At 45.9% G+C, this 14,067-nt stretch overlaps 1 protein-coding gene across 8 annotated transcripts in view; it reads right to left on the minus strand.

Annotated features, from left to right (window-relative positions):
- Positions 1-998: 998 nt before the first annotated feature.
- Positions 999-14,067, minus strand: part of TSC22D1 (TSC22 domain family member 1) — a 95,856-nt gene continuing 82,787 nt past the window's right edge. For 3 of the 8 annotated variants that reach the window (XM_005233774.3, XM_055801589.1, XM_027781488.1), the window contains 2 exons: positions 3,546-3,597; positions 999-2,429 (listed from right to left, as the gene is read on the minus strand). In XM_005233774.3, coding sequence (XP_005233831.1) covers positions 2,172-2,429; positions 3,546-3,597 — 310 coding nt within the window. In that variant the 3' untranslated portion in view covers positions 999-2,171. The other 5 variants (XM_005233775.3, XM_013296309.3, XM_055801588.1 and 2 more) reach the window with 5 other exon arrangements.

A 14,067-nucleotide genomic window follows, 5' to 3' on the forward strand; every position in this document is an offset into this window, starting at 1 on the left:
TGTAATTAACCCTTATGTTTTAAGCCAAATTAATTCTTTCTATTCAAATTTTAGGACAATGCTTTCAAGGTCAAAGAACTGCCCTACCACTCAAAGCACTGACCATTCTCCCTCATTAACCGGGAATACTCTTTCAAGTATACAAGATTCACATGCTCAGCACTAGCTAACACCATCCACTGCAAAACTGCAAATTCCTTTGCTCCCCCGGTTATAGCCTATCAATCACGCTGTATCTAGTCATTCACCTAGAAATCGGTAGGTTTAGATTCAGTTGTATTTTAATCATCGTAACTAAAGAGGAACGAAATACTTTTTTCAAACCAAAGGGAAAGTTTTTATCTTCACACATAATTGGAATTTCTTCTCAACAATTTTAGAAGGCAGAATTAATACTGCAAGCCAAGTTCAGACAACTTTAACTCACAAAAGTATCAAATAATCAAGATAAAAAGCTGTGGGAGTGAAAGTGAGAAATTCTTGGATGCCGAGGTTTCAGCCTGGCAGTTTGAGAGGAGGGCAGGTCAGTCATGTTTGCACTGCCGGGGAAGCCGTAATGCTTGCTGCCTCAGTCACCCTGAATTCAGGGTATCGGAGCTGCTGCCAGCACGGGGTGACCCACGCTCAGGCACGGGTGCAGTGTGCTGCCACGGAACAACCGTTGCACGAGATTTATACGTTCATAGCTGATCATACAAGCAGATGCCTGACTCCTGCTTATCTGCTACTCCACATACAGAAGGCACTCAACAGTCCTGCCTGCACACGACCAGAGCAAAACAAGGAGCTTTGCTTAGTCAGGCCCCCTATTCCCACCTCCTTCGTTTGGCTTCATGTTCACTGTGTTTTTAAGAACACTGTGGAAAGCGGGAGATGCATTTTTAGCTGAAACTACACCTCTGAAGCCTGGACCTTCTCCTGACCTCTCTGCTTATGTAAAACTGCATTGCAACATGTTGACAGTAACTGCAGTTAACATTAGTACAGTATACAAACAGTGATTTATCAACATTGTATGCTTTATTGAAAGTTGACAAGTGCAACAGTTAAATACATTGACGTGTTACAACTGTTTAGAGAACATGCACAAAAACATATGCATACTACTATACAGATCATATGCAAAAAATCCATACTGGGAAATCCAATTTTTTTTTTTTTTTTTAATTCTTTGCTAGCAGGGTTTGATAATTTTTGGAGTGGTTTTTCCTGTCTTGAACCAAACTACAATGAACAAAGATTTACTTCAAGATAATCAGCAGCCAGGGAACTTCAGAAGTTACACAAACAGCATAAATCTGCCAAATTCTGAACAGTTGCGTAGGTGCATTCTTATTTATGTAGCATAAAAAAAACAACTTTCCAAACTTCTTCAGATCAGCCAATGAAACAACTAAACTTCAATCTGTACAACCTAAATAGTTACAGTTTTCTATTTTACAAAGTAATTACACTAAATACACAAATATACAGTAGGCGAATAACCTTCATTGTAATTATCCTATGACCCAACTGTACGTCACCTACCTGCTTTCTATATATAATACAGCTTTATGCACCTGTCCACTGCTTCAAAAAACGGTGCAAGTATTTGCACTTAAGGTTTCAGGTGACAATTAAATGTTAAAACACTGAATTTACCTTTCTCCCTCTCCCTCTTCGATCCTATGCACCAGTCCTCACTTTGGAACCCCAGTGCACTATGGGGGATTGAACCATCACTTTTTACTCCAGTCTGTTTCTTCATATTTCCAAGCTCGAAAAGCACTTGTATCAGTTATGTCACTGGATGAGCAGAAGGTTTAAAAACAAACAAACCAAAAAAAAAGAATTCAGGCATGCAGCTTCGCTTCTCAGCCATTTGCAGAAGCTGCTCAAGTCCCCAGTGTACTTGTGCTAATTCTCTGGAAGAAGTTTATTTTATTCAGTCAACCTAAGAACAAAGACTCCTTCAAGCCAAAGGGGGGAGGGAGGGAAGAGAGAGAGACAGATGAGTGCATAATACGGGGAGGGAGAGAAGCCTCTCCTGATGTGTACAGGGCATGGAGTCCTCAGTCTGAGTTGCAATGTGCACTGAAATGGATGAAGGGTGGCTGTGGCGGATTCCCGCTAGTCCTTCTTGCTCTGGGCAGTCCAGAGGCCAGCAATCATGATGGCAACGACATCCCGAACTATGCTGAAGGCCCTGACCCCTGTGATGCCGGCTGAGCAGGCTGCTGTGTTGTCCCTTGTGACTGGGAAGAGGAAGGCGGGGAACCAGTCTGCAGCTGTGCTTGGAACTGGGCAAGCTGCTCCGGGCTGGCCAGTGTTTTTAGCAGAGTGTTTTCTTGCTCCAGCTGGGAGTTCTTCTCTATCAGCTCTTTGATTTGCTCTTTGAGGACCTCCACTTCCTCCCTTACCGCGTACATCAAGTGACTCTTTACCAGATCCTGAAAGGCAGCAGAGAGCAGGAGCGTCAGGAGAGCAGCCCCGCAGGCGACCCACGGTGGCGGGGGCCGGCGCCGCCCAGCTCTGCCGGGGCGCGGTGCGGCAGGTCCCCCCGCGAGGGACACGGCCCCGGCCCACGGCGGAGGGCGCCGGCCCGGCCCCAGCGAGCCCCACCGGAACCGGGGGCCGGTCACAAGCCGCCGCACACGTGCGGGCCCGGGGAGGGCGGTGGGCCCCGCCCCCGCCCCCGGCCAGGCCCCGCCCCGCGCCCGGCCCCGCCCCCCGCGCACCGGCTGCAGCCAGTTCTCAGCGCAGGTTGCCGCATTTCCCTCCCTCCCGCCGACCGTGCGCGGCCGTGGATGACGTCAGAGCGCGCCCCGGCCAATGAGCGTCCGAGTTATTTATAGCCGGGAGTTAAAGGCTCGGAGTTTGCCTAGCAACAGTCGGCAGAGGCTCCCGTGAGAACGGCTCCAGGCACCGCTCCAGTAACAAAGGGCGGCCGGGCCCCAGGCGCAGCGCAGCGGGACCGCGCCGGGGGCAGGGCGGGGGCCGGGCCGGCGGCCGCGGCGGCCCCGAGGGGGACCCGCCGGCTCCGGGCAGCGCGACGCCCGTGCCGGCCGCCGGGAGAAGGGCGCAGCGGCGGAGGATGCCCGGCTGCAGCCCGCGGGGGATGCGCTCGTTTGGCAGAAGCGGGATGCGCTAGGAGTTTAAAAAAAAAAAAGCGAAAAGCACCCCAAAACACCCCCGCTTTGGGGGGTAGGCGTGTGTGTGTAACACCCTACACACACACACAAATGCCGCTGTCTGCCCCAGCAGCGCCCCTCCCCCGCCGCACGGAGCTGGGATCAATCGGTTGGGGAGGCAGGAGCCAAAAACGATGCCGTCATTCCCTCTCCGGCATCGATAGAGAGAAGTGCGCATTCCTCCCCGCAGGAAGCCTTTGATCGATAAAACAACAACCACCAGAAAAAAAGCCCCCAGAACCGGAGCCGTGCCTCCCCCTCCCTCTCCCCGGCCCCGCTACCAAAACGCGTCCGCGCACGGGTTAACCAGCCGCATCCCCATATTGTTTACCGCTTCAAACATCACCACGGTTTTATGCCCCAATCGGTACGTACCATGGCTTGCTCGATTTTGTTGTCGATAGCTACCACGCTTGCACCAGAGGAACTGCAAAAGAGAGAAAGAAAGAAAGAAAAAAAATACATTAGCGGCGGCTGAATTATTTAAGAGACAAGAGACGCGGGCATTGGTAGCCAGTTGGCTGAGAAAGTCATCCTCACGCTGCCCTGCCGCCGCCGCCTCACCGGGATGCTCCACTGCAGTAAAGCAACCTGTGAAGCCACCCCGAGCCCCCCGCCCGCAGCCGGATCAAATATCCCGACATTTTGCCCCCCAGCAGACCACAAAGACCGAGCTTAACTGCAGGCTGCGGCAGCCGCGCTCCGCGCCGGGGAGGGCAGCCCCTCCGGGGCGGGGAGACGAGGCGAGGCGGGCGCCCGGTGCCGCCGCTGCGGCTCCCCCGGACAAAGGAGTCAGCCCGGCGTTCACCTGCCCCGCCGCCGCCGCGCCGGCAGAGCCCCTCGGACACAACACTTATTTACCTACTGTCGAGCCTCAGGGACGAGTTGTCGGTGCCCAGCAAGGACGATAAGAAGGAAATTGAGAAGTGTCTTAGTTGATAAACTCCTAGATCCATTGCCACTGGTCTACAACATTGGGCATTCATGCAATCGCGGCCAGAAAGGCTCCCCGCAGAAATCAGGTCTCCCTCTTGCCGGACGTGTGCGTGTACGCGGGCGGCGGGGCAGCTCCGCCGGGCGGCGGGGCGGCGGCGGGACCCTGCAGGGCGCGGGGCTGCGCTCGGCCAGCTCCGAGGTCAGCGCTCCGCCGCGCCGCACAAAACCTGGCCATCCCGGCCCCCCCATAATTTATGCGGCGCCGCCGCCGCCCATTGGCTGCGCCGCCGCTCGGGCTCCGCCCCCCGCTTCATCGCATCTCATTAGGCGCGCTTGCCCCCCCCCCCCCCCCCCCCCCCGCCGCCCGGGGCTGGCAGCGCCCTGGCCGCCCCGCAGCGCCCACGCGGGACGACCCCGCACGCGGGGGGGGGGGGGGGGGGGGGCGGCTCTGCCCCCTCCTCCCCCGCCCAAGAAACCCCGGCACACGGGGTGCCGACGCGCGGCTCACCGTGGATTTCCACCAGCAATCGCTGACGGCGAATGAAAACAATAATAATTATTATTATTAATAATAATAGTAGTAACAGCAGCCGCAGCCGAAGGAGCTGGGGAGCGGCGGGGGAGCCCAGCGCGCTGCCAGCCGCCGCCGGCGGGAGCGCGGCCCGCGCCGCCCAGGGGCCGCCCGTCGCCGCGCCGACAGCGCCACCTATGGGCGCACGGCAGGGCCGGCCGGGCCCCGCCGCACCGGGGCAGCCCCGCCGGCAGGGACGGTGCCTGCTCCCGCGGCGGGATCCACCGCCCCTACACACATCTCAGCCCCGGAGAATGAAACCCGTTACCGGACAGCTTCGCCTGTGCGGGATGCACACGCACAGACAAATGCACCTGCAGATAAAACTTGTTTCAGACTCGTACAGATCTGCTAAAGCAGCAGCGATCCCTCTTTGTCCTTTACACGCCTTATTAGTCCCTAAAACCATTTATGAAAAAATATTCAGCCATCAGATCATCCACAAAAAGCACGCACTGCCAAACCTTCGGACTTCTAGCAACCCAGCTAATACTCTTGTACAATAACAGGGAAAATGCGTATTTGCTGATTTTTATATTGTCATCCAGCACTTATGGTCTTAAAAGTTGCAGCACATGCACTAGTAATGTAGGAAAAAATTATCCCACATAACTGTGGTGTATTTATCAAGAAATGTTATGCTTTCAGGTGTCATCAAACACAGCCACTACAGTCACAGCCAGTCCAAGTGATCCTCTCTACCAGTAGAGTTTAGGAGGAGACCCAAGGCTGAGCTTGACCACCACAAAACACCTCCACAAGAAAGGGCCAGCCTCTAAAACCACTATCTGCTAGACCTGCACTTTCATAAGGCATTACGTTACTTAAATGCACAAAAACAAAGTCAAAAACCTCTTCAATTCTCTACAGCAAACCTCTCCAAGAGCTGGAAGTCACATATATGTCACAGGTGTTGCTCCCAGAGAAGCAGGAAAGCCAGGAGGCACAGAATAATCATCTTAAAGCTAAATTTAGCATTTGCGTATCTGCATCATCCTTCTTAGTTTATTTACGTTGTCCTAGTCTACTATTCTTTCATTCAGTAATGCCAGCAGAGTAGTACAAACTAATCCTGTTCACAAGAGAGGTGACATTTAAGAATAAGTGCTCATCATAGCTGCTATCCTAGTACCACACAGGATGTACATCCCGCAAGGGCACAGCTCTCATCTCGCCATCTTCAGATATCAGGGGAAGCTCCACAGGATACCACCTAACAGGCTGAAAATTAAAGGAAGGGAGTTTTGAAAAAAATCCTTTGCTATTACATTTGCAAGTCAATACAGGCAAGTAAATTAGAACCACCACATTAAAACATACGTGTCAGGCTCCAGCTTCCCACCTCCTGATGGACAAACACCAGTAACCATACAATGTGAACAGACTTCAACTAACCGCTTTCTTTGCAAAGGTTACATACTACACACAATGGTACTCAAACATATTCAGTGATCCAAGTGAGCCATTTAATAAACAGCTCCAAAAGCACATCATCTGTACCGGAATCTGTATCAACTTCTCTCCTAGACTTGATCTAAATTAATATTTTATGAAGAGCTGGGGTTTGAAAATCAAGTAAATGTCTCAAATGACTCCTCCTCACAGTAGGGGACTTAGGACTTTAAAATTAACGGAATTGCAGCTGGACACAAGCTCAGGGGCAATCTCTGTTCCCTAAAGGTCTCAACCTGAATGGGGCAGAGTAGATATAAAACCAGAGAAATTGTATCTCTGCTAATTAGGTCCTTATAAAATAACTCCCTGGAAGATAGCAAACTCACATGCCCACACAGACGTACCCTTGAAATGCCTGCTTTTGTTGCAGGTCAGGCAGCAGACGTTTGTATGTGTTTTCATTAGTACATGTAAAAATAAAGTCATGGATGCATTCCAAGATGATCGTCAGTGCTGCCATAACAACTGGTGATTATAAAACACCATCATCCCACTTATGACAGAAAAATATGATTTTCAGACTAAATTAACAATAAGTAACATTGCCCTCTAATCTATACTAATGTATCTTCGTGAAGAAGAGATACAGGTATGATCCTAAATCCAATTCCCACTAAACTCTCTAGCCATCTTCCATTAACTTCAGTGGGCTTTTAGCAAATTCATTTATTTTTAGATGCCTACAAGCAGAGCTATGATTCAACTGAAAGCTGTCAGCTGCGTAAGTAGGACTGCATATTAATATGCATGTTCTGCTTTGCCCACCCTATTAAAAAGCAAAACATAAGCGTCCCTTTATGGCTGAGAAAGCTCTAAGCTCTCAAATCATCTAGGAAATAAAAAAAGCAGGACATGTACTTTCATGTACTACTTCATCCGCAAAAAGGCAGGGGGGGGAAGAACACTAATCTGTGATGTTCTCACCTCAACACCACATCATCTGCCTGACAAGAACATGGACAGAACTCCGTATTTAAAGTTGGGGGTTTGCTATTGCTGTTTTATATCATACATTTTAAAAAATCTACACAAGCTGTAAGGAAAATAATCCTCCAAGCTCCCTTTCCCCCCCTTGCTTGCTCATCAATTTGTCTCCCCTCCTGGCCCCTCTACCATAACATTCAACATGCACTTTACTCAGCTTATGTTGTTTTGATTCACTCACCTTCTCTCACAGCACTAGAAGGGAGTCAAGATGACTACTATGTTACTCAAAATCTTCTCTCTCTCTTTTAATATCTCATTAATAGATACTACATGGTATTAGACTCCTGCAAAAGCTTACAATTTTACATTCCTGGGAGCAGAGGTGAGAAAGGCTGCAGAATTCCTTATTTCTGTAAAGCCACCCCAGGTCTGCACTGGGCTGGACCAATTCATGCCTGCTGTTAGCCCTGGACATGGAATGAGGGTCATTTATTTAGAGTCCCATCACATGGCAGATCACACACTTTGGAAGTCTGCCTGGTGTTCACAAACTGCTTAAATTAATAGAAAAAGGGTTGAGATGGGTTACTGAGAAACAAGCAGGGCAGAATACAATATACTGCTAAACAAGGAGCTCACCAGCATCTCTGATGCTCAAGTAAATCAACTGCTTAAGTTGAAACATATACGGTAGTGAAAGACTTCTTACCATGCTTCACCTTTTGTAGTGTTTCAGTTCTTAAACACTGTTTCTCCCACTAAATAAATTTCCTCATCTCAATATAATCACGCTAAGCACTTGAAAAAAGAGCTTTTCATCTTAAGCACATAATGAAGTAAGCTGCAGCACAGAACCATTTTGTCTCTACGCAAGTTTGGTTTGGCGTATTTCTGTGTGCATGTTAGATTCTTTCACTTAAAAAAATTACCTTTCAGGTATCTTGTCAATGTATGCCCCCTTTAAATGCCAACATTAAAAGCCCTAGATAAGCATCTCCTGAACTTAAAATAAATCTCATCTTTTGACCATGTTGCAAAGAGACCACACCAAAAACTGTACTAGAAAACAGCAATTTCTGTCACAGCACGCTTTCAACTTACACTATAGACAGGCTCAGATCCTGTGCACTTCAGCTATAGTTATCAACCACAAAATTAAAGCACTGAAAGGTTAAAAAAAATTTTTAACAATTACTAAAGAGTACAGTAATTAGATTCTACATGACATCTGACTTTACATTTCACTTGGCATCTAAAAACAGTCAATAAATGGCAAAGTACTATTCTGCCTTAAAATTCATAAATTCAAAACTATTTGTGTACTGACAGCAATCCCCCCAGTATCAAACTTAGCAACACTGCTCCAAGCTAATAACCTGAAGAGGAAACTCTGGCTGCAGTTGGCTTCAAGGACTTAAAGAATTATTTATTTCAATACACCATGACTTTTTTTCTTCATCTCAGTAAAGGTACACGATAGGCTGGAGAAGCTTCCCAGTGATTTCCGCACCGCCCCCCGCCCCCCCCCGTAAGTTATAATTATTTTTTTAACAGACTAAGGACAAAACCAAACCAACCAACTAAAAAAAGATCACATTCAGATAGTCTAAAAGATCACAGAATCTAGCCAACATCTTTTTCCAGCCCCAAAACTTGTAGCTAGGATCTTGATTTAAAGAAAACTTGGAGAGGTTGAGAACTTACTGCTCAGCTCCAAAGGCTAACACATATTTTATTTCTAGTTTGAATTCTGCAGATTTCCATTTACATATCTCTGCTAAATTGAAGAACCTCTTGCTGCCAGATACTACTTTAAATGTATCTTTTCCTCCCCCATAGTAAAGTTATTTGCAACTCTAATTTGGTTTGCTAGGAATTGGGTTTTAGTCCCATGAAAAACAGATAAAAGGGAAAGCTATGCAAGATGCTAGTGAAATGAACTGCTATATTTGTAAATAAGTTGTTTTTTTTGCAGATGTGCAAGCATAACTAAATAAATAGTCAGCAGAAAGAATACATACACCCTGCTGGGGTTCTGGAAATAACCTGACAGTACTTCTAATTGCAATGCACACACTGAAATATCATGCTGTGTGCTCTGCACAGGAGACACAAAGCTGCATTTAAAAGCAAGAAGGTAACCATGTAAGATCAAAAGACAAACAAGGAGAGGTTCTCACTGGCCCCTCTGAGGATATCCTCTTTCTCTTTTACAGGCAACTAATTGCTAAGTCAACCCCAGTTGTTTTTAATGAGAATTATAATGATTCTACCAATTGTAATGCTGACAAAATAAAACATAAGGTCTGTACCAAGTACCTGGATATAGACAAACACAGAGATAATCCACCCATCAGAGAGAGCTCTGCAAAGAAATGGGAACCATCTTAAAGCAATTTTGATGCTTGGAGAGGGACATGCGGCATACCCTTCCCTGTGATCATCCACCGATGACCATCTAGCAATGCAGCTGGGATGAAGGACTGTTCTGTGCACATCCACTGAGTTTCAAGATCTCCTCAGTCAAGTGAGATCTATCATAACTCAAAACCTGAAATTGCATCCAGATGTTACACCACCTAAACTCAGAGAATTACATATTTGCAGTAACATCTAGTTTGGGAATCACAGGCTTCCCTAATTTCATATCCAAGCTTAAAATGAGTAAGTGTAAAATATTTAACTTCATTGAAAGTGAAAGTCCTTGTCAGTATTACATAAACTTCCCTTGACCAAGGACTGGAAGTGGGAAAAGATCCACCAGCTGTGTTAGCACCCCTGAAAGTTTTAAGTGAGACATCTGAGCCAGGAATTTATTTTCTTTCCTCCAGAAAGCTACACACATCACTCTGCAGGCTGACACTGTCCCCAGGATGGAAGGGGAGAAAAAACCCCATCTGTTTACTGCCATAAAGCAGCCTACGTAGAACAGTGGTAAAATGTTACAACCCAAGTTTCACTACCCAAAGCATGGAACTGTAACTCATCTTTCCTTTATGTGAAATTTGGTTTAAGTAATTTTAGATTTAACTTATTCCCTGTTCTTATGCATAGCTTTCATGTGCAATGATTTTCTCAAAACCAAAGAGAACACCTAGAAGGAAAACCTACTTAAACTAGCATTTAATCCCACTTGTTCTAGCTGTACAACAGATTTTTCAACTGTGTACTCCAAAATTAAAAGAGGGAAAGAAACAATGTCACTGGACCATTTCAAGTTACACCTAACATAACAAAAAGAAACACAGCAAATATAGGAAGTGGTTTGGCACAGTGACACCACAAGCATTTGGAAAGCTGAAGTTCTCTATATTAACTAGTATCTCTGACCCAGGGGGCCAACAGCCCAGGAGGGACTCAGACAGTGGCTGACACCCACCCCACTCTACCTTGATAGCACACAGTGGGATTTAGTCATCAAATTAAGTAACAGCTAATTTAACCTGTAACTGAGCAGGGTAATCTTTTATCATTTTTTAAACTCTTAATATCTTCTGTTTCCTTAAGGCTGTGGAAAAGTCACTCCAAGTAACATGAAATGGGAATACTACATCTCACTGACTGGTGCTAACCATGGAAGGGGGACAGAGGACCTTAAGTCACTCCATTTCCCCTGTCCCCAGTCTCCAGTCCCCATAAAGCCTACACCTATTATGTCAATCTCTTCCTTCCTCTTTCCCACCTCCTCCACTTTTTCCAATTGTTCCCCTTGAAACTACATTGAAAATCTTGGATCAGCTAATAATTTACTCATGCTTATTAAGAAATTACTTATACTGCATAACAGTTGGCCTACACTTCTCACTGAATATCATTTTCCCTTTAATGGCTACTTTTCAATTCAATGCTTGAAATTAAGCCTGTGTTTCCCACAGAAGTATATCACACTAGAAGCAAATTCAGAGTTGCTAGGAACAAAGCCAAAACCCACACAATTAACCAGTGTTGTCCTATGGTCTTCAGGAAGTCTGGAATGAAGTTCCCTATTCCAGCTTCTACAGAAATGATTAAAAACAGCCAGTGATGATCAAAGGAGAAAAGTACAGGCATATAGACACAAAATGTAAGGTAAGATCACAGTGCAGGAAACTGAGTGCCCGGGATGTGGAATACAATCTGCTGTGAATGAGGATGAAGGTCCGTCATTGCTCAGCTTTTGACATGGCAGATCACTCGTTACCACCCCGTTATGCAGAACCTTTTTTAAGGACATTCTGTTAAATAATAATAATAAATACCCAACACTGCAACTCTGTTACACATATAGTAGAATAAAGACAATAAGGTCAGAGTTCAACAACAATTTTCATCCTTGGCAAATATATGAAGATGACAGACCTCTATCCAATTGTCCATTTACACTCCTACAGTTTCAATCTCTTCACAATCACTGGCAAATGGCTTCAAAAGGTATTAGCAATATCAATTAACAAGTAGGTGAATGACTCCCCTGGCTCTAATGTATGTGTAATACCGTATTTCCTAATTTCTTAAGTGGTCAAAACTTTCTACTTCAGATGTACCTCAACCCACAGTTTTATCAACATCTGGTGACTACTTAGAAAATTTAGAGAAAAGTCAAGAGCTGTTGTTCCATCCAAGCAGAAGTGCACTTTGACAAACAGGCTGCATTCACTCTGATGTATTTAAAGGTATTTTTATAACTGAATGGAAACTTGCAGTTATAGAATGTACCTCCACCCATTCAGGAAGCATAGGGGAAACTTCCAGAAACCAGTAAGAATGCGACCTGATTTACTACACCTATTGCACACGGCAGTGTATCCCAAAGTCTTGCTCCTCTTTATCAACCTTTAAGTCAGCCATCTGCTGGACGATTTCCTGCCCAGGCTGTGCTTTCCCCACCCTGTGGGAACAAGGATATGAGAGGAATCTGATGTATGCTCCTGCTTCAACTCGGTACAGCATTAAGAAACAGGTACAGCTAGACCCTGGAGCGGGAAAGTACTCCCAAGCGTCTTAATCCAGGCATAGCTTCAGTGACTTAAGAGACACAAATCCTGCTGACTCACGACCGCAGAAATCTCAACAGTATCTCCACATAAAAAAAAACATTTACCTTCTCCCCACTGAAGGAAGGAATTTTAAAGCAATACTGACCTGAAATAGAAAGGCAAGAAACCTGGGAAAATACATAAGCCTATGAAATGAGGTGTGCTTAAAAATGACTTCAAAATTACCTTAAGACAGATAAATATATTTCAAATCTGACCCAACTGTGCCTTATGTCTTTAGAGATGTATTACCCGCTTTAGTGCAACACTTCGTTCCTGTAATTCTGCCACACTGCAAACCAAAGAGACCAGTCAGAACACAATGTGCCAGCTCAGCATATTTGGAACACCTTCCAGGCCAGAGACTGAAAATGGCTGGCATAGGTCCCACCATCTACAGAAGGCCCGTATACCCTGAAGTCCTGGTTCTCCTTCAGTTGGGATTCAGCCTTCCTCAGTACCTTACTGCTCCTCTAAAAGAACCCCAGCCAGTACAAAGCCCTCATTTTCCACAGGACTTCATCTTCTAGGAAGTACCTTGAGACTGTCAGATCCATGGTGGCCACACAGAACAGACACCACTGACATTTAGCCACCCTTGAGGCAGACATTTTGCAAACAGCAGAAGATAATCTTAATCTTTTAATACACAACTTGCAAAGGAAAGCTTACAGCATGTTATTTCATACCTATTCAATATCTGGGTAATAGTCTTTATGCAGAGTTGGCTAAATTTGCGAGTGGCATACTGTTTATGAAGCAGTCCTGTCCACTCCCTAAGAGTTCTGATGCCTGTTTTCTGGTGGATATCCACATAAAATAAGTTTCATTAGCTGTTCCAAGAGTCTTTTGTACAAAACGAGTTCTGAGCTCATTTATATACTAACTGAACACTTCTTGAAAACAATTACTTCATCCTCCAGAAAACCACTGTTAATAAGATAACACCTTGAACCTTTGTGGCTTAGAAAAAAAAACCAAACAACCTCAAAACAAAACCCCCACAAAAACCCCAACCAGCTCCAGCATCAGAAGCCTGAGATGAGTAACCCACTCAGTAACACATGGGAATCCAAAACAGCTCCCGGGTACATTTCCTCATTCTCGTGCAGGGTGTTAGCCCAGATGCCCAGTGGCCACTTCTACAGCATCAACGTGGTGAGCTGCCACACTGCTGTCAAGGTATAAGGAAGGAGAGAAAACCCCTGCTGCAGGACAGGATTTAAAGCCCCTTTTCCAGCTCCACCACTGCTGCAGTGCCCCACCAAGCACAGGGCACAAGTCAGCTCTTCCAAAAAGCCACCCCAGGCAGCCTCCCATCCAGGAAGGCATTGCCTGCTCCCACACAAGGTACAGAACAGGGGAATTCCTCTCTGACACTCCCCAGCTACTGCTAATCGCTAGAGGCCCTGGGCAGGTAGACAGTAACATCGATCAGCAGTTCAACCCCGAGCAATCATGACAGCTATAAACAAAAATACTTGCAAGTGAATGTTTGAGTCACAGGGTAACAACGGTGCCACTGAGATAGGCTCCTGCCTTAAATTAGTTTGGCCAAACCTGTTTTTCAGCCCCATTTCTGAAGAATTCGGCATTTTAAAAAATGCTGTTGATAAACTGAAACAGGTAGAAAAGAACCATTGAACTGATTCAGAGATTGGGGTTGGGGGAATTCACTTATACTGACAGACTGAAAGACATCAAGGTACTTGAAAGGATCCTTGAAATCCTTGGAAGGACTGAGAATGATGAGTGAAAAGCTACCTTTAAATAGTGAAAATGCTAGGTTTCAGGAGCTGTCAGATTTTTGTTTTCTTTTTTCATATTAGAATGTATCTATTTAGTATTTGCCTAATGATGAATTAAAGCCTGCCTTTGAAAAATAGTAAGAAGGACCAGCTCAAATACAGCTGCTTTTCTATCCCTTGATATCAGATCAGGTAGAGGCTGGATGCCCTTCACTAAGGAATGCTTTAAACCAGCTAAAGTTACT

The sequence above is a fragment of the Falco peregrinus genome, chromosome 4, assembly GCF_023634155.1.
Source record: "Falco peregrinus isolate bFalPer1 chromosome 4, bFalPer1.pri, whole genome shotgun sequence".
NCBI classification, from domain to species: Eukaryota; Metazoa; Chordata; class Aves; order Falconiformes; family Falconidae; genus Falco; species Falco peregrinus.